Below are 21182 nucleotides of genomic sequence, written 5' to 3' on the forward strand. Positions count from 1 at the left end.
TCTCTTCAGTAAAAACTGGTAGGTAGCTTTGGTTACTCTGTCCTCTCTGCTTCCTCAACATTTTGCATATAATCTTATTATGGCACTACTATTATTGACCTTTTTTTTTCGGGGGGGGGGACGGACTCTCACTGTGTTGCCAGGCTGGAGTGCAGTGGCGAGATCTTGGCTCACTGCAACCTCCATGTCCCGGGTTCAGGAGATTCTCCTGCCTCAGCCTCCTGAGTAGCTGAGACTATAGACATGCGCCACCACGTCCAGTTAAATTTTTGTATTTTTAGGAGAGACAGGGTTTCACCATGTTGGCCAGGATGGTCTCAATCTCTTGACCTCATGATCCGCCTGCCTCAGCCTCCCAAAGTGCTGTGATTATAGGCGTGAGCCATTATGCCTGGCCTATCATTGATCTTTAATTATTCAAATTTTGCAAACTGAATCTCTAACCATCCTTTCCCCTTAACTCCAACTCCATTCAATCACCTGTTTTCTGACTATAGACTTAGTATAGAGCAGAGTGTCAGTAAAATGTGTTAAAAGAAAGTACAAGTTAAAAAAAATAAGAGCACACAAGAAGAAATGATGCAATTATTCATACCAGTTTATTGTATTGTTTCAAAAAATTTATAGCATAAATAACTTTTCACGTCATAAAATAACTTAGTACAATTTATAATAAAACTTTGAGAATTTAACATCTCATCAAAATACAATAAAATATGGTTTTCAAATATGATTAACCCCTTCAGCTTTTCTTTTACTAGAGGGCATATAAACCAAAAATACCCAAACTTATGGCTGCGCATTTAAACTTTAACATATTTGGTTTCTTTTAATGTAACTCAACCATTCTAAATTAATACATAGCTTTCCTTCCTGCATGGTTCTTTGTAATTTTTGTTCCTTTTGACTTATTTTTCTGTTTCAACACAGCTTCCTTCTTCATTTTCACCTCTTTCCATCTGCAAAGTCATCTATCTCCGGGCCCCCAGAACATGTAGTTGAACTCACTCAGCCCCTTGACATCAGTTTCTGTAATCCTTGCATCAGTGTAGGGAGTAACTGCTTGAGTAACTACAAAGGTATTTCAAAAACATCAGTGCAATTTGGTTCAGTTATTTTCATTCAGATGCCATCACCGTTCAGGAAGATTAATCACTGGAACCCACTGATCCATGTAGCGACTTTCCCGGCAAAAACAAATAAGTTGACTTAAGGCAGGATCCTTCCATTGAGATGAATGTGGATTCTGGAAACAAATTTAGAAAAATAAACTTATTTTTAAAAATCAGTATTTGCTAGTAATTATACTTTTGAGAAGACACTTGAACATTCTATATTTTGAATATGTAACATGGAGACAAGTTACAAGCACAAAAAATTAAAGTTCTTCAAGGTAGTTGGGTTCCCTGCAAAATCATTAAGGGTAATCACCTATTAAACTACACATTGCAAAGTCTCAACTCATGCAACCTGCACGAAACGCATACATATATTTGCCTATCTGTTCAGTTTTGCATGAGAGTATCACTCACAGGTTTGCTCTACCAAACTTGTTAACGCTGACCCGAGTGAAACAGTTTAGAGACAGACTTCCATGCTGTGTGCACAATGAGATAAGAGTTGCACAGGAGTTAACTGGAATTGCCATCAACTCTGCTCCCAAGAGACAGAGTAGTACTTTTCAGGAGTAGCAAAATAATCAGGCTGTCACTTGACTAGACCAGTCAAAAAAGTGCAAAATTTAGAAGACAAAGGCAGTACATTTACCCCCGAAAACATAACTTATCTAACTACCAAAGGTTTTTATCAGGAAAAAAAAAAGGCCCATAAAAAAAAAAAATGCAAGACTGCAGAGAAAAAAAATCCAGTCTATCCTCTTAAAGTATTTCTAGGGAATTAACAAGGTTTGTCTCCTACACCATTTCTATTTTTAGCTCTGACGGGCAGAGAATGAAGCTGACTCCTTAATGAGGGGTGAGCCAGGAATTCATTTGGCTTTATCTAATCTGCCCTGCTAAAGGAATTAGTCACGGGAGGCAGTGCAGATGTAGGTAGGGAGTAGCTGGGCTGACTGCTGACTCACAGGGATCTCTTCCGCTGCTGGCAGTTCCCAGCGTGCTTAGACATGTTCTGTACCACAGAAAATCCTGATGATGAAACTCGTACATCTCGGCTGAAAGTCCAGCCTCACTCTGATGGGGCAAAGGCAACTAGACTCCTGACCCCCAACTACTCCAGATCCACAATCAGGCGACCCAGCCCTGGCCTCCAGTCCTTCCGGGGCTCTACCCCGCAGACCGCAGTCCCCCTGTCCCTTACCGTCACCAGCACGCAGTGCAGGTCCGGGGGCTGCTCGGCGCCCTCGCTGGCCGCGGGGCCAGCGTCGGTCTCCAAGAGCAGGAGCTCCGCCAGCCGGCCCGGGTTGCTGACGCGCAGGATGTTGATGTCGTTCTCGCAGCAGAACGCCTGGATCAGGGTGAAGTGGATCTGCAGAGCCACATCCCTGTCGTCGTCCTCGTCCGCCGCCAGCAGGCACAGCACCACGTTATCGGGGTCGCTGGGGGCAGCGGGCAGGGCCGGTGAGCGCAGAAGCGCTGGCGCCCGCAACCCCTGCCCGGGTCCCCGGGGGTCGCCGCCCGGCCAGCTTGCCCCCTCCCCGCCGGAGCAGGCAGCCACGGGAGCAGAAGAAAAGCGACAGGAAGTGGCGCGGTCGGGCGAGGGGAGCCCCGCCAAGGCGACCTCTCGGGCCAGTGGGGGAAGGGTGCCACGGGGGACGCGCAAGGGCCCCACTTACACGTTGAGCAGCTTGGCCGCCTCGTACACCCCGACAGTGATGGTGCGCTGACTCAGGGCTTTGCTGAGCACTTCCTCCAGGGCATCCCCTACCTTATCCATCCTACATGCGGGCAAGGGCGAGGGGTCCCGTCAGCCTCGGTGCCCTCGGGGCCGTTGCCGGCCCCCTCGCCCGGTACCACGCCCCTCCCTCTCGAATACAAGCACCACCGCGCACCTGGGCTCTCGGCAAGCCCGGCGCTCCCGCGGCCCCGTCACCCCCGATGACCCCTGCACGCCCAAGAACCGGGCGTCCCGTGAGAAGTCCCGAGAGTGCCCCCGCCACAGGCTGCCAGCCGCGGGAGCCGCACGGGCAGCGACGCCCACTGCTGCCCTTTGCAAAGACCCCGGCGGGGCTAGTTCAGGTTGGGGGGCATGCTCTTTTCGCTCCAGGGAGAGTCCCGAGGGAGCAAGGGCGAGAGTTGCCCCGTGCAAACTTTTCTGCTTGCTCACCTGCAAGCCTTCCACGGCCCGGCTGCACCGAGGAGCCCGGGGTGGGTGAGAGAAGTTTGGGCCGGAATAGTCCGCAGGCCGACTTACCTTTCGGTCTTCTGCTCTCCAGCCGAGAATTCCTCCAAAGTCATATTGCAACTGCAGGTCGCCCACGGAGAAAGCGCGGCGTGCGGGCTGCTCCGGCCACGGCGAACGCGCGGGCGCCTGCTTTCTGCACTCGCTCACAGGCACCGCTCGGGGAGCTCAGGCCCCGGCACTGTCTGGCCGCCCCTCGCCCACCCCGGCTCCTCCTCCAGTGCCCGCCGCCGCCTCTCCGGCCACCCCTCCCGCCTCGCTAGCTCGCTCGCTCTTCGACCCTCTCCTCGCCGATAGCCACACGACAATAATTGGGCAGCTTCCTCCCAGCCACTGGAGGACAAAGGGCCCCGCTCGCCGGAGTTATCCAGCCGACCCTCAGCCAACCACCTTCCGTCTCATTTGCATGCAGCTTGGCCATTGGGCAATGCAAATCAGCCTGCTCCGGCAATTTGACTCCAGCTCCTGGAGTCAGGTTGAGACGAGCGGAAAAGGGAGGAGCCACGCTGGAGGCTAGCCGAAGGGGGTGGCTGGGGTGGGCGCGGTGCAGAGGTGGGTTGGCGGGTCCCGCGCGCTCCCTTATCCGGTTGGCGGGGGCCATCTGGAGTGGAGGGCTTCAGCAGAGGCGGGAGGTGGCCTCAGCTTGGGCTGAAGCAGGCTGCCAAGTGTTTGTCTATAATAGTTGCTGCACTTTTTTCTTATTATCGTTTCATGCCTTTTGTTTTAAGAGGTGGCCACTAAAATCTATTTCCAGGGTTAATGCACCGAAGTCTGGTAATTATTAGTAAGCAGGTTACATTAAAACAGTGTCTCCAGACCTCTGGGGCAAAGTTTACCTCAGAAGTGTTGTTTATCTAAGTCTAGACGAAGCTGCTTATTAGTAGTAGTATTATTTTGGTGCCCTGATGGCTGGTTTGATTTATTTTTGGAAGGCTGCAAGGGTTGGAAGCTCAAAAAAGAAAAACCAACCCGTTTGTATTCAGGTATGGCAGGGAACCAAGTTGGAATCTTTTCCACAGAAAGCAGAATGGTCTCCCACCTGCCCAGTGTAACTGGGAAGTTGTGAGCTGGTCTGCGTGGGGAGCTGGTGACCACATGTGGGAATCCCTGGCAACCCAGATTCGCCTTTCTCAAAGAGCCTTGCCCGAACAAGGATCCTTCAGGACGCCCACCAGCTCAGAGACAACCATCTGACACCCACGCAGCCCACACGTCTAAATTCAAAATGCTCTCGATATGCCTAAGCTCCTTTCCTAACGTATGTATGTCACTAGCTTCCCATAGGGAGCCTATGATCTCACTGTGAATTATTGATGTTAGATGTTGAATCATGAAGCTGTAACTATAGGAAGTTTTTAGTCATATGCTAAAATTTCACCTTTGAGATAATGGCAACTTGTAGGTGGAAAGCAGACCTTTATAACTGCAAATGGTAGTTACACGTTTTTGAAAAACCAACTTCAATATATAGATTCTCACTGAGTAGTTCAGAAGTCCCTTCCTTTGTTTTATGGGTTTATGCAATAAATGCAAAACATTTCTTAAGCCTACTGAAGTCACCAAAAGTGGTGAAAATGTCTCCCACATGCTTGTATTCAAAACAGTGCTTGCATTATTAAGGTCGCTGTACAGCCAAAGGTCACAGAAGTAATTTTTTTGCAAAGGTACCTGGGAGTTTTGCACCCTTACATTATTATCACTCTAGACAAAATATTCTCCAGCTCTGTTGATCTTAATTTGGTTGAAAAGAAAAGTGATATGTTTTGTGGTTCATTTATTTGAGCTGTCATTTTGCACTCATTTTTTAACTCTGTTGTCAGCCAGGAACAATCTTTGAGTGAAGAAATGGTCGTGGTCAGTGCATAATTCACCCAAGGATGCTTATATGTCTTGTATCCATGCCTTACATCCTAACATGTGATGTCTTCGTTAAGGAATTCCTCAGCATTGAAATTTAGGTAGGTTACCAAAGCATTGTCAGTTTTGCAGACAAAACCTGAATTACACAATCTAGCCTGAGTCATCATTTGGCGATTGTTCATACGTTCCGTGGAACTCAAAGGCTCTATCCACTAGGCATTTCTTAGAGGTTCTTGGGAAGGAAATATGATCACAGCAAGCTGACAAAGAGTTAGGGAATCATGTGAGTTTTCTGACAGCAAGAACTTCATCAGTTTGGTGTCCTTAGCTTCTAGCACAATACCTGCATTTAGTAGGAACACAATCAAGGTTTATTGAGTTGAATAGAACCTGAGAGTTAAACAAGATCTCAGAATCCTGCAGTCCTGTGCATTGCATGAATTCTAACATATTCCACATTTAACGTCAGTTCAAAAACATTTTGTCATGTCCTCCTCTATACCAAGAACTGTACAATTCCTGGTCCTTTGCCTTTAAAGAGCTTAGGATCTAATTGGTATGTCCACACTTGCACTGGATTTTGGGACAAAATAGTATGCACTGTCATCAGCTAGCTATGCTGAAAGTCTCATGACTTCAGTCATCTGAATGGAGCCTGTAGGACAGTAGAACTCATGTATTGTTTACACCAATTCAAATGAACCACAGTCCTAAAGTGCCCCACCCAAATCAACTATATGCAGTAAAAATGTAATATCAAATGGTCACTTCTTAGTATAGGCTTAGTCCCCTACTCAAAAACTCTACTGCATGCTGTATTTGACTTCATCAGAAAGTTATTTGCCCAAGTATTTTGGGGATTTTCTCTGAGAGAAGCTTGGGCTTCCAGTGTGCAGAAATATTCATTTGTCATACTTTCTGACTCAGATAGGTGACATCATTTTCCCTCATTGCTGAGTATACCTAGAATGTTTCATCAGTGATTATCTTCAAAGTTGGGCCTCATGGCTGGAAGTAAAAACTGCATTTAGCTACACAGTTAGATTGTAGTCATACATTAGAATGGGCATAGATGATTTATCACAACTGTTTATTAGTCCTGGAGGACATTGGTATTCAATGGTAAATCAGAGAAGTTTTCCTGTATCAGTATAATACATAGACATATATGTATATACAGGTATTGATCGACTTACGACCTATGCAACTTACAACCATTCGACTTTACGACCACAATCGCTAGCCACGACTGCTCCGCGTCTGGCAGCGCAAACGTTGCCCAGCTGGGCGTACGACAGTGCGGACCGGCTTCCGGCAGCACTACCATCTCCATGTGCACCATTTCAACTGTACATATAGCCTACTCAACTTACGACCAAATGGTTTTATGACCGGTCTGCCGGTCCCAATCATGGTCGTAAGTCGAGCGCTAGCTGTATACATATTTATGATCAATATAACTCTAATATGTGATGTCATTTTAAAAACCACTATAGGTGACTCAGAACAGTAAGTACACAGGAGTAGGATGCCCTTGTAGTAATGTTTGTAAAGATGCCAAATGATTATATTTGTAAATCATATGGAAATGTATACTCAAGAATTGTTCAATTATTTTAGCATTGCTACCTGCTTTACATATTAAAGATCTTTTTGATATTTTAGTCATGCTTATCCTACATACATTCCCACTACTGATTCTATAATGCAGAATTATTCTTTCTTTCAAAAAACAATGCTTTAACATCTGAAAGAAATATAAACTATTTCAGTATTAGACAGATCATTGTCCACGTTACAGGAGCTCAGTTCGGCTATGACAGATGTATTTTCCACCTACCTAGAACTGTATTGTAATTATTTTTTTCTTGTTAAAAATCATAAGGTTCCTGGCCACTGTGGTAGCTCACGCCTGTAATCCCAGCACTTTGGGAGGCCGAGGAGGTCGGATCACTTGAGGTCAGGAGTTGGAGACCAGCCTGGTCAACATGGTGAAACCCCATCTCTACTCAAAATGCAAAAATTACTTGGGGCTGAGCATGGTGGCTCATGCCTGTAATCCCAACATTTTGGAAAACCAAGGCAGGTGGATCACCTGAGGTTAGAAGTTCTAGACCAGCCTGGCCATCATGGTGAAACCTGATTCTACTAAAAATGTAAAAATTAGCCAGGTGTGGTGGCAGGAGCCTGTAATCTCAGCTACCTGGGAGACTGAAGCAGAAGAATCACTTGAATCTGGAGGCGGAGATTTCAGTGAGCTGAGATCGCACCATTGCACTCCAGCCTGGATGACAAGAAACTTGGTCTCGAAAAAAAAAAAAAATTGGTATAATATTCTTAATGCCATCTTTTTTTGTGTGTTCAATAAATCCTTACCCTTTGGAAATTCTCTTCAGCTATTAAGAATCATGGTAGTAGTCATGGTGTCGATTTGAGCTTTGGGCTGGCCACCTTCTGCTGCCATCAGCTGCACACATTTCACCAGCCAGGGGAGGTGTCAGATGAGGAGACTAACTAGAATATTCTTCAAGATGAAAACCCCCATGCCCCCACCTCTCTGTCAGTAAGTGTTTATCAGAAGGCTTCTACCATGGGAGGAATGTTCTAAGAGTCTCTGCTTTGTAGGTGAACCACTGGTGAGGGAGCTAGGTGGTCTGAGTTGGTGACCGGCCACTGGTAGATTGTTTTTGCACCTTGAACAGATGTATGAGTTTGCTTTCTTCTTTTCTTTTTTGAGACAGGGTCATCCTCTGTCATCCAGATTAGGGTGCAGTGGTACCGTTATAGCCCACTGCAGCCTGGAACTCCCAGGCTCAAGCCATCCTCCTACCTTGGCCTCCTGAGTAGCTGGGACCATAGGCACATGCCATCACACCAGCCTAATTTTTAAATTCCTTAAAGAGACAGGGTCTTGCTTTGTTGCCCAGGTTGGTCTCACACTCCTGGGCTTAAGCAATCCTCCCACCTTGGCCTCCCAAAGCACTGGGATTACAGGTGTGAACCACGGCACCCAGGTAATTTGTGAGTTTCCTCTCTCTGAAACAGAAAAGACAATTCTATTCACCCATCAGCTTCATTGCAAAGTTTTCTTCTTCCTAACTTCTTAACAGCTCATGCTTATACCTCTTGTCTATACTCACTCTCTTGGTGACCTCATCTGGTCCCATGGCCTTAATTATTTATATGCTGATGACTCCCAAACATATTTCCAACCTGTTCAGTCATCTCTTCTGAACCTCAGTGTTTGTCATTTCTGCATCAATAGTAAGCATTTTAAACTTAAAATGACAATTGTTGCTCTCCTGATTGTCCAGCCAAATCTGTGCCTGCAATAGGTCAATGGCAATTCCATTATTCCCACTCTTGAGCCCCACAAACCTTAGTGTCATTATTGATTCCTTTTTCTTACAACCCACATCAGCAAATCCTATAGGCTCTACTTCAAAATGCAATTCAACCATGTCTCATCACCACTACCACCAGTGTCATCTCCCACCTGGAAAAATGTAACAACTGGCCTCCCTCTGCCCTTGCCCTTCCTCCCTTCACCTCCAGCAGCCAAAGTGATCCTGTACCTAGTAAGTCAGATCCCAGTCCATTCTTTACCCCAAAAGTCATTAACGGCTTTTTTTTTCCCTCAGAGAAAAACCCCAAGTTCTTACTATGGCTTAAAATACCATATAAAATCTGTGCCCATGATGAAAATGTCCTAATATTGATAGTGGTGATAATTCTACAACTCAGTTAATATAGTAAAACCCATTGAATAAAATGTTTCGGGTGTGTACAGAATGTGAATTATATCAATAAAGCTGCTATAAAAATCTGATCCCTACTGCAATCTTATCGTACACTGTTCCCCCCATGCTCATTTCTCTCTAGCCGTATTGGACCTCCTTTTGCCTCACGGCCTTTGTACTAACTGCAAACTTGGAACGGTTTTTCTCCTGATGCCACATTGCTCATTGCCTCTCAGTCCCCTTCCTAATGAGGCATACCCTGCCCATTCTAGTTAAGTTGCAATACTTCTACTCCCTGGCACTACTAATCTCTTAAGCCCTGTTTTTTACAAAAACGTGTCATGATCACCTTCTAACATACATATTTTATTTATATACAGTTTGTTATCTGACTCTCCTCCTGCCCACTCCACTATCCAAAAATAAGTTGTATAGGGTAGAATTTTGTTTTGTTTACGGATTGGTCCCTACGTGACTAGAGCAGTGCCTTATACAGAGTGGACGCTTAATAAATATTTGTTAAATCAGACATTGTTGAATGAATAGGTATACAGAATTTAAGATATAATTGATGAATTAGAACATAAGAGTTATAAACTTTGTGGTCTTTTTCGTATATTAGAAAGGAAGATGACTTGATCAAACACTGTTTTGTTGCTTATACGTTTTTTTCAATCTTCTAAGACATCTGAAAACTGCTTGTAATGTTTTCATTACAGAGGCTTGTGTACCCTTACCTGCGTTCATATTCTTCTCATAGTCCCTCCACCCCTATCCAACTGTTTTTCTTATAGTTTTTCCAGGGGCTATAAACTGGCCCATTTCGTAAGCTAAGAATTTTGACCTGTACCAGTCTGTATTGTATACACACATAAAACCCAGTAGATTAAAAGGTGCTTAACTGCCAAGCTTCAAGTCTCGTTCTTTCAATGTAGCATAAAGAGATTATAATGATGAGGAAAACAACCTTGAAAGGTCTTATAAAGGTGAGTTTTGAAGGGGAGATTTAAAAGTAAAGGTGGGTTATGTTGCAGAAGAAACATCCAAGAAACACAATTGGAGACGAAATTAAGGAAATAAAGTAATATTTAGGAGACTGAGAACAAAAGAAAATTAAATAAAAGAGAATAAGAGCATTCTTCACTACTATTTGAACTCTACCTCTCTCTCTGGCTTTAGTGCTTATAAGCATTTAATCTTGTCTAACTGGAAATTTCTGCCAGTAAAACTTATTCTTTGAAATTGCTTATAAGACTTTTCTTTTTTTTTTTTTTTGTTTTGTGAATAATATGCATTCTTTTATTTCTGTTTGGTCCTCATTTCCTTTGGCAATAAAATGTCAGTCTCAAGGTCTGGAAGATATTAAATATTAAAATAAGATCATTTAAGATCCAGCTCTGTAAGACTGTGATCTTTTGAAAAGGATCTTTGGAGTGCTCATTTCTGTATAGCTGGTCTTAGAGGTGGGCCACAGCCATCCTTGTGTGACAGTAGACTTTCTGCCTCCCATATGACTTTGTATTGTGAAAGTCCAAAGTGACCTCATTTTTAGTAACCAAAAAATGCAGTGAACAGCCTGCTATCTGGCTATCCATTATGAACACTTTACTTCCTTGCTTTGCGGAGCATATCAGTTTGTGGCAAAGTGATGGATTGTGTTTAACATTCTGTTGTTGACCTGTAAGGATTTTTGCCATATGTTCCAGCTCATCCCCTTAAGATATAGGAGGGGGGAATCATCTTATTAGTATCACTGTCCACTAAGCAGAAATGTGTCTGAGATTTTGCTTTCTCAGCTGGAGACTCCCTCTTGGCAGGCCATCCTCCCTATTTTAGGAAAGCATCACCATCAAATACAAGAAGGCCTGTTTATAGGCTTATCTGTTTATGTTGTATATCTGGTCTGTATTTATGGAAGTTTTGAAACGATGCTGTAAAATTAAGACCTATGTGGCTACTTTGCATAATAGTCAACAATGATAAATCTAACTTGATGTCCCTCCAAGAATGTGGCTTGAATGAGATAATCTTTGGCAGGTTGCTGTTGACCCTCTCCATTCCTTAGTTTCCTTATTTGACAAATATTGTGAATATTTCTTTTCAATGTTGAAAAGAACTCCCTTTCCCCAAAAGTCATAGCAGGCATAATCCCCACATTTAGATAGATAAAAGTGGAAGTGGCTGCCGTACCCAGATGGCAGTGGGGGAGAAGGACAGGGATCATCAGCAAGTTTAGTATCCCTCTCACTCCCCTCCCACAACGCACCCCGTAGCCCCTGAGATGTGCATATTGGTCACAATGGGAAACGTCTTGTTCTCTAAGACCCTTCCAGCTCTAACATTTTTTACTTAATAATTTTGTTATTCTATAATTACTCTATACTTTTCTGCAGTCACTGAAAAACCTCAAATACCTTACCACAAAAAGAAGTTATTTTTCTGGGCCTTAAAAATTCAATCACCAGATAATGTGTCTAAAGAATTTTTAAAAAGATTCATGTTCCTCTACTTTGATATCAATTTTCAAAAATTTCAATCTATTTCCATAGGTTAGTTGGAGTTATGTTACAACTTGCCTTATTAACCCTTATTTATTGTCTGGTTACCAAATACTATGGAGTATGATTTGGCACTGTGTCTTAATAAACAGGTCACACCTGGGAGCCAGCGAGAACTCTCCCATCTGAGGAGAAGGAGCTACAACAGATGGTAAAACGGCTGAAAACCAGGTGGGGGTTGTTGTTTAATGACCATCTGAATTAAGTTTGGTTAATTTGGCATGCCCCTAATTATCCCTAGCAACTGGACCCTCTACTCCATTTTATAAGTTTGGATTTTTATCTTTTATGTAAACTATCAAAACACGTCCATCTGTGATCCCAAAGCTGTATTTGCCTTAAATCTAACCACAATGTAAATCCCAATTTCTTTGGTTCTAGCCATGAGGCGTCCTTAAACACTGGGTTTGCATAGTGCTCTGCAATTTACTTTTTCTCAGGTTGTCATCTATGATGTGGGCATTTCCCTTCATTCTTCTCCAAGTTTTAATTAATGAAAAGACACTTAGCATCATTTCCAAAAATCAGAGCTGTCAGAACTTCAACCTATGTGCATCCCTTTAGAAGATTTTCTCATAAAATCTGTGTGCAGCAGTGAGTTGGCATCCTGAGATGTTTAGAAAATTCAAAGTTGTGCTGTCCACAACACTATAATAGATTCAAGAACTGCCAGCTCCTTTACAGACACTTCCTCCCCTACCCCTACTGGACCTTATTTTTGTTTGTTTATTTGTTTTTGTTTGTTTTAGGTAGGGTCTCGCTCTGTCACCCAGGCTACAATGCAGCAGTACAATCTTGGTTCACTGCAGCCTCCACCTCCCAGGCTCAAGTGATCCTCCCCCAGACCTTATTTATTAATAAGAATATTAATTTGTGCTGGGCATGTTGACTCTGGACTATAATCCCAGCGACTCAGGGGGCTGAGGAGGGAGGATCACTTGAGACCATGACATCATGTAAACCAGGAGTTCAAGACCAGCCTAGGCAACACAGTGAGACCTCCATCTCTAAAAAAATTAAAATAAATTTTTAAAATATAAAAAGAAGAAAAAATACTAATTTGTTAAATGCTTACCATGCTTAGCACTATGATAAAATTTTTATTGACATGATGTCAATAAGCCCTCACAATAATCTATGAGATGGATACTATTATCTTCATTTTATTGCTAAGTAAGCTGTAGCCTCTTGGAGAGCTTAAACTAGTTACGAACTCAAAAGACCTATAGCTAAATGGCCAAGGCAAGATGCAAATGCACATCGGTGGGACTGCAGATTTCACATTCTTAACCACATATTATGCTCCTCTAGAACAGCTGTTGTTCACGTGGCATCTGAGCATACTGTTCAGAATGCAGACCCTGGAATCGGGCTTGGGCAAGTCACTTAAACTCTTTTGCCTCTTTTCTGACAAAAGCTATCTCTTAAGTTTATCATGAAAATTAAATGAGACAAAATACGTATAGCACTTAGAGTGCATAGCATGTTGCAGGACATCATGAATATTAGATGGCACCCATTTTCCAATGTCCTTTCTAATTTTCTTTGTTCTTAATTCCTTCATCTAAGTAAAATATTGTGTTTATTTCTATTTTCTCTCATATTTGAGGCATCATTGCTAATGGCAAAAGTACTGACTGCTCTTCCTGGTCCTTACCTTCTGCTGTGAAAATTCCCCCTGAAGCTTGATGCAAGCCACAGATGAATCCAATATACATGTTCCCTTTCTAACCGCAGATGAACCAAGGTTCCCCTGTCAGTGCATTTTAGATCTTTAGGCCGTTTTTTGTTTGGTTGGTTTTTGTTTCTTTGTTTGTTTGAGACACGGTCTCGCTCTGTTGCCCAGGCTGGAATGCAGTGGCATGATCTCAGCTCACTGCAACCTCAATTCACTGCCACAATTCACTGCAACCTTAGTTCACTGCAACCTCAGTTCACTGCAACCTCTGCCTCCTGGGCTCAAGTGACTCTCATGCCTCAGCCTCCAGAGTAGCTGGGACTACAGGCCTGTGCCACCACACCTGGCTAAATTTTGTATTTCTAATAGAGACAGGGTTTCACCATATTGACCAGGCCGGTCTTGAACTTTTGGCCTCAAGTGATGCACCCATCTCAGCCTCCCAAAGTGCTGGGATTACAGGTGTGAGCCACCACAACCGACCTTTTTGGGCAGTTTTGATAACGTGAATCATGTGTTTCTGTGCATGCTAAGGAACAGGCTTGACGTTATTCAAACTCTTGTGTGTGTGTTATTTAATACAGAACAATGAGTTTCTCAAGTGCACTGTAAAATACTCTTATATAAATTTTTCTTTTATCCTCCAAGAGCTTCCTGTATTTGCGAGCTCCTTTCAAATCAGCAACTGCAGCCTTGACATCTGGATCCTCCCCAGCGTAGGGAACGTAAATTAACTGGTAGCGCCCTGTAAATGTTATGGGCAGGAGGAGCTCAGGGAATGCACAGAGGCAGGCCAGGGTACTTTCAGTACCTAGCAGCTGGTCCCGATGTAATGCCTCAGAACTGGTTTTAGCTGACGTCAGATAACACTGATGTGCACCAGATTGACTTGTAGTACCAGGAAAGCTGACCCCTCCCACTTCCCCTACTGCCCCTGTGCTTGCCAGAATGCTGGAGACCATTATGAACTCACAGTTGTCATTTGATCTCCATCTGGCTGCTGTCACTAAAGCTGCCTTTTATCATTTGCCAAAAAGTGTAAAGCAAAAGACATTTCCCTTTCTCACAAATCTTTGCTTCTAGTCCTTGCTCTTCTCGCTTTCTCGGTAGTTCCAAATAATTCTCCCGTCTGTCTATGTAGCACCATCAGGAAACCAGCAAAGGACTCACTAGAATATTTACCCATATGCCGTCTTCATGGTGAACTAGATTTAGCAATGAATTTTTTAGGAAGTGTTAGAGGTGGGCTGTGGCTTTGCTGACTTCAAATATTATGTCTTAAGTTTGATGTGGCTTGAACTGCTGATATAAATGTGAGATTTGCGTGTATGAGCTCATATTGTGGTAAATTTTATGAGGATGTAGATCACAACAGTCTAGCCATACAATTATGTGGGTCCCTGTATTAAATTAGAATCCCCAAATTAAACAATAAATATCATAGTAACATGTCATAAATTGGATCTTACAACAGCTTAATAATGTGAGGGGAACAGAAGGATAAATTCTGAGGTGATGCTTGTTGTCCTTGGTCGCTAAGAACACTAGAATGTTGTTAGTTGAAGCTGATTGTAAATCTGGTACCAGCTTTCAGATTTACTGTTAGCGATCATCTAGCAGTTAAGATTTAGCAACTTTAGCACCAGTCTGAAGATCATTCTTGGCCAAGAAAACTCTTTAGGGATAACATTTGATATTCAACAAGGGTTGATGGTAATGATGATGGAATATTGTAGACTCCAAGTTTTGAAAAGAAATTTAGAATTCTGATTTTTATACAGTGTAGCAAATTAATCCTTCAAGAGGTAATTATAAAGGACCTTTTATATATGTTCTCAGTATACTGTTTATAAAAAAAAATTAGAAGGCACTACATTCTGTATGAATCCATAGTGTGTGTATGTATGTGCAAAAAAAAAAATTTGGATGGATATACCTCAAAATGTAAGCAGTGTTCCTTTTCTTTTTTCTTTTTGCCCTTTCCTTTCTTCCTTCTTCTTTTCTCTTTTTCTTTTTCTTTTTCTCTTTCTTTTTCTCCCTCCTTCCTTCCTTCCTTCCTTCCTTCCTTCCTTCCTTCCTTCCCTCCTTCCTTCCTTCCCTCCTTCCTTCCTTCCTTCCTTCCTTCTGTTCTTCCTTCCTTCCTTTCCTTCTTAACAGTCTTTCTCTGTCACCCACGCTGGAGTGCAGTGGTGCAATCATGGCGCGTATAAGCTCCTACTGCAGCCTTCACCTCCCAGGCACAACAGTCCTCCTACCTCAGCCTCGTGAGTAACTGAGATACAGGTGTGCACTTAGCTAATTATTTTACTTTTTGTAGAGATGAGGTCTCACTATGTTGCTCAGGCTGGTCTCAAACTCCTGGGTTCAAGCAATCCTCCTGCCTTGGCCTCCCAAAGTGCTGGGATTACAGGCATGAGCCACCACGTCTAGTCTCAGTGTTCCTCCTTGAGTGATGAGATTACTGGTGATTTTTATTTTTTCATTTTTGCTTACTTTTATTTGGTGATTTTTATATAAAAAGCATGTGTTACTTTAAATATATGTTTCATTGAGGTAACATTTATCTTCAGTGAAACAAACAGATCATAAGTGTTTTGATGGGTTTTGATAAACATATATTCTTGTATAACCCAATCAAGATATAAAGCCCAATCAGGACATAACCCCAATAGCGATATATCCCTAATCAAGATATATAAAGTTTACATTAGTTCAGAGAATTTCATTCTTTGAGTCTCTTAAAAGAAGCTTCTGTGTAGACTGAGATAGGATACATACACGCAAAAATTGAAACAGTTCTCTGCCTTCAAGGATCTTACCTTTTTGGTGAGGAAATGAGAAAAATCATAGAGAGCTTAGCACGGAGCATTTAAGGGTTAAATTACGTAGCTAAAGTGAACTCAGAGAAGAGCCAGATAATCAGGTAAGATTTTTAAGAGCTTAGATCTGTCATTTCAGTCCAGTAGAAAAGGTGAAACATTTACTAGCTCTAAAAATTCAGGGACTATGTTTATCTTACTCACTGTATACTAAGTACCTTACACATTGCCTGGCAGAGGGTACTGACTCACTAAATTTTTGTGGACTGAATAAAAGGGTATTATTTATTCAGTTACTCAGTCAACAAATATTTACTTACTCTTCCAGTAATATTTATTGAGCTCCTACTGGGTGCCATGGATTGTGCTAAGCCCTGGAGATATACTGGTAAAATGATAGACATGATTCCTAACCTCATGGAGTTTACAATTGTATCTTGGCACTGATACTGTATTAAAAGTGATTTAGAGACAGATAGAATGGCACTGTGAGGGGTTAAAGAGGAAGGCACGTGGTGAGCCTGCAAACATATTCTGAAGTAGGACTCAGCCTTGGCAAATGATTGGCTGTGATACATAAATGAGTGGAGGTATCAAAAGTGACTTCAGATTCTGGGATAAGCAACTTGGTTAATGATAGAACCATTTAATTTTTTTCTTCCAGATCATTATGCAATGGAAGCCACGATTATGGATCAACTATGGTGAGGGCAGACATCTGTTGGCCGTCGTTCAAACTATGGATCTATAATGTATCCATTGCATACCTTGGGGCAAAGACAATGATTTACAATGCTGGTTCAGGGCAAAATGGTGACTTGAAAGGATTTTTATTTGGTGCCCGTCACCTGTTCTTCTTATGACCTTTTCTTCTTCTTGCCCATGTTCCTCCCTCTATTCCACCAACCCTCATATCATTTTCAGGTCTCTGATAACTCATCCCTACTAAGGTGATTGCTGATAATGGTGGCTCTAAAGTGGAGATGCCTTTTTCCCATCTTCCAAACCCTTACATAAGTGGAATGTTTGGCTTTTAAGAGGAATGGAATGGATATGAGGGATATAAGGATGAGTCACGGAGCCAGTTGTTACAATTGTAATTTCTTGGTGAAAGGAGGCTGCCCTTATGCCTTTGCCAGCTAGACCTATCCCATTGCTCTCAGTTTCCCTGTATTCTCTACTGAGCCCTTTTGCAGTATTTTTTTATACTCTTTACCTATTGGTTGTCTTTATTTTGAATCCTAGCTCTATGATCTTGAAAAGTTTACTTAACATTTATCAACCTCCATTTCTTCAACTACAATTTGGGGATACATCAATGTCAGTGGATTCAGTGTCTTCCACATGGCAGTTTCTCAGGATTAGTTGCTTTTCCCCACCACCCACTTGTTGGCTCCATTGCAGAGAGTCCTAGACTCAGGAAATCACTCTCAGGCATACTCAGCTTAATGGTACTGCCTCAGTAGATTTGAGAGGCGTTTCTCTTAACTCTTCCCTTTCTTACTTGCCCAGTTTCATTTGTCTCACCAAATTATAAGTGTATACCATTGGACACAATAATTTTTAAGAGAGAGAGTATAGCTAGACCAGCATAAATCCATTCCCACTGTAATCAAAACAATTCAATAAGTCTCTATACTGATTACCAATCACAAATGTCCTTGTAGATGAAGACTAATCCTTAGTTTGAAGACTACACAAGTGAATCAAGCAAAGTAACCCAAATCACTATGTGTATGAATAATGTATGTGTTTATCCAAATCAGTTAACAAGGGCCCAGCATTCATTCATTCATTGTGTTATACATAGTTGTTAAGCACCTAGTACATGCAAGGAAGTGCACCAAGTACTGGGTCTACAGTATTGAACAAGACAAATTTCCAGTGAAATTAACATTGAGATGTAGTTGAAGCAACTGATTTCAGAATTAATTGCTCAACTGTAATTGTGGTAAGTTCTACAAAGAAACAATTACAGATTGCTATGAGAGTTTATAGCACAGGATCTGATCAAGTGAGGAGGTCAGGGAGGTCGGGAGAGACTTCTGAGGAAATTACTGAAGCAGTAAATATGACAGCTAAAAGCATTTTGTGGAAAGAAGAAAATATAAGAGCTCCCCCTTGTTTGTAAGAAGATTCTGAGTTTCCCACTGCTCGTGCTGCTGTCTCAGGATCTGACCCTGGGAGAGCTGATTTCAGGCTAAGGGACTTGATGTTCTGAAGCTGAGATCATGAAGGATCTTCCCGCTTGGTTATATGAAACTCACCCTCAGAAGCTAACCAACCAATTAAAATTGAGGGAAAAGCTATAAACGTATTAAGCATCATTTAATTTTGCTTACCAAAGGCACACAGGCTACCCAGGAACCTGACTTTATTGAAGACCTGCTTGGGAACAACTATTTTACATGTCTTTGAGCTCACTCAGTCCTCTGTTTACCTTACAATGCTGATAAAAATCCCAATTGACACCCAGGATAACTGAAGGTGAGAGAAGTTCAATAACGTGTCCACACCTGTACCAACCTTCATCCATCTGATTTGAAAGCTCATGATCTTTCAGCTACACCAAGCTATCCAATTGTTAGCATATTGTTAGATGACTGTTGACTTCTTTAGGAACAATTAGAACACTAAAGAAAAGTTTGAAAAATGTCAGTTATCCCTGGAACCAGAAAAATAATCCACTATGTTTCCATTTTTTAAAATTGTTATTTAATGAAGAGGATTATGAGTCCTAAGCAGATCTATACTTTGACTATTTAAATTTGTGTATGTTGATATTCTAGTTCTCTAAGTTTTATGAGCAAAGAGGTTTAAGGGAAGTTAGCATGATTAGGACAGTTTCCACAAATGGACTGAACCTTCAACAACTGAACAGAAAAATGTACCGTTAGAGGGTTAAGAACAGGTAATTTAGTTGTGTGAACTATTGTCAACCTTCAAGGATCTGGGTATTTGTGGTCTTTGTATAAATGAAGCCAGTATTGGTATATTTACATTGAACTTCCAGAGAACTAATGTGTTATTTAATTTTATCCTTATTATATTGGAGATCATATTCAAATAGTGCAAGTAAACCAAAGAGAACTCAAAAAACTTCCTGGCAATGGCTTGGTAGTTGAAAAATCCCACTGGAAGGGTATAAGAATCATCTCTTTTTATTTCACAGGAAAAACTCAAGTGACCCGAAAGCCACTGTTCTTTGGAAATAGATCAAGAAACAAATAAATAGACTCTTCATGTGCCTCTTTGCTTGTGGAAGTTACAGAAATGGAAATCTGCACAATGGCTTCATTCCTTGCAGTTTGTGCATTAACCTTCTCTAGGCTTGGAATGTCACTGACATAAATGATGCTAAATCATTATACCAAGCATTGCTTTAAATTTATCTGGCAGGATGAAGCAAAATGGTAACATTTTCTCCTGAATGCCACACCCTTGGCTGGGCCTTTAATTTATTCCTTTTCCCTCATGTGCATCTTGAGTGTCAATGCCGACAAGCCAGACCTTCTAATTATTTCTCAGACTGCTTTTCTTGGATATTCCGCCATGAAAAGACCAAGTTCAAACCTTGAGCCTCTCCGGCCCATACGATGGCTACTGCTGCCATGCTGTTCCCTTGTTTTCCTCTTTTACGCACCAGTCTACTTTCTGTAGGGCTGCCAGAAGTATCTTATTACAAATTTATCCAATCAGGTTACATCACTATGGGATGAAGTCCAGGCTGCTTAGCATAGCATATAATCTGGCCTTTGCTGACCTCATTGGTGTCATTTCCTGCTCATAAAGTACTTATTCTCCAGGTACTTCTTGTTTCAGCAATACTGAAGCATTTATGATGCCCAGCAGGTCTGGCTTCATGGATGTGCAACCTATGCTGTTTGACAGGGCCCTGAGCTTAGAAGGGCTCCATTTCATTTAATGCTCTGCTATAACTATTCTGAATGAATTCTTTCACAAAAAATACCCCACGTCTTCATGCTGGCCAGACACGGTGGCTAATGCCTGTAATCCCAGCACTGTGAGAGGCTGAGATGAAAGGATTGCTTGAGACAAGGATTTTGAGACCAGCCTGGTCAACACAGTGAGACCCCATCTCACTTATATGCCTTTGCATATGTTCCCTCTCCCCACATCTTCATTTTGCACGGGGTCCTGCAAATTATGTAGCCAGCCCTGCTGCCCAGATGTCATCTTGGTTCACGCCTCTGAGCTTTGTTTCACTCCTCTGTCTGCCTAGTCTATCTTCCCCTTCACTCCATTTCCTGTGTTCTTCTTTGTCTTCCAAACCTAATACGAAGTCCACTTCTTTAGTGAAAGCTTCCCTGATCATTTGTCCCTCCACTCCCTACCACATTAATCACTCTCTCCTCTATCCCACCCCTCTATGTTGAACCTACATCTATTATAGTACTTCCAAGCACAGAATCTACCTTGAAGTGTTGGTGCTGTGAGGTTTGAATAAGATAATACATGTAAAATGCTTAGAGCAATGCCTGGCTCATGAGAAATATTGAATAAATGTACCTGTTCTTATGTATTATTCTTTTTAGTGTTCCCAGAACCTAGTAGAGTGACTAGAACATTTATTCTTAGACATTTATTAAATACCTACTGTATACCAGACTCTGTGGTGGCTTCCTGAGACACAAAGTAAAATAAGACATATCCTTTACTCTCAAAGAATTTAACTTTATTCCTGAAGAGGGATGAGCCACTAATAATCATGGTCCAGTTAAAAAAAAAAAAAATCTAAGTGTCGGTTACTTCAAGAGCACAGAAGGTATTGGTGTCAGACTGAGAAGTTGAAGCTTCATCTGAATTATGCAGGATGAGTGGGAGTTACCTAAACATGGAAAAGGAGGAAGATTATTCTGGGAAGAGAGAACATATGCAAAGGCACATAAGTGTAAAAAGTCTTGCATGTTTAGGGAACACATGTCATTCTATGTGACTGGAGCAAATGGTGTTTGGTGAAGTTCTGGAATGCTAGATCATCAGGAAGGACTAGAAAGTAGATTTTCACTCTGGTCTATTGGTGGTGGCTGCCTAGAACGTTGTGTTGTGAAGGATTCTGAAGCCATGGCCACTCTCAGCGGGAGACAGTGATAGGATACATTGATTCCCTTTGTTGTAGGAGCATGGGAGCCTGCATGTCATCTAT

General features: G+C 42.1%; 1 protein-coding gene across 1 annotated transcript; it reads right to left on the reverse strand.

Annotated features, from left to right (window-relative positions):
- Positions 1-577: 577 nt before the first annotated feature.
- On the reverse strand, positions 578-3830 carry GADD45A (growth arrest and DNA damage inducible alpha). The gene is made up of 4 exons (XM_032296636.1): positions 3373-3830; positions 2795-2896; positions 2320-2557; positions 578-1246 (listed from the first exon to the last, which is right to left on the reverse strand). Exons 1-4 carry the CDS (start codon positions 3414-3416, stop codon positions 1133-1135), a joined length of 498 nt encoding a protein of 165 aa, XP_032152527.1. The 5' UTR covers positions 3417-3830; the 3' UTR covers positions 578-1132.
- Between the last annotated feature and the right edge of the window lie 17352 nt (positions 3831-21182).

The sequence above is a fragment of the Sapajus apella genome, unplaced genomic scaffold, assembly GCF_009761245.1.
Source record: "Sapajus apella isolate SASKATOON/1434 unplaced genomic scaffold, GSC_monkey_1.0 scaffold36, whole genome shotgun sequence".
In the NCBI taxonomy this organism is placed as follows: domain Eukaryota; kingdom Metazoa; phylum Chordata; class Mammalia; order Primates; family Cebidae; genus Sapajus; species Sapajus apella.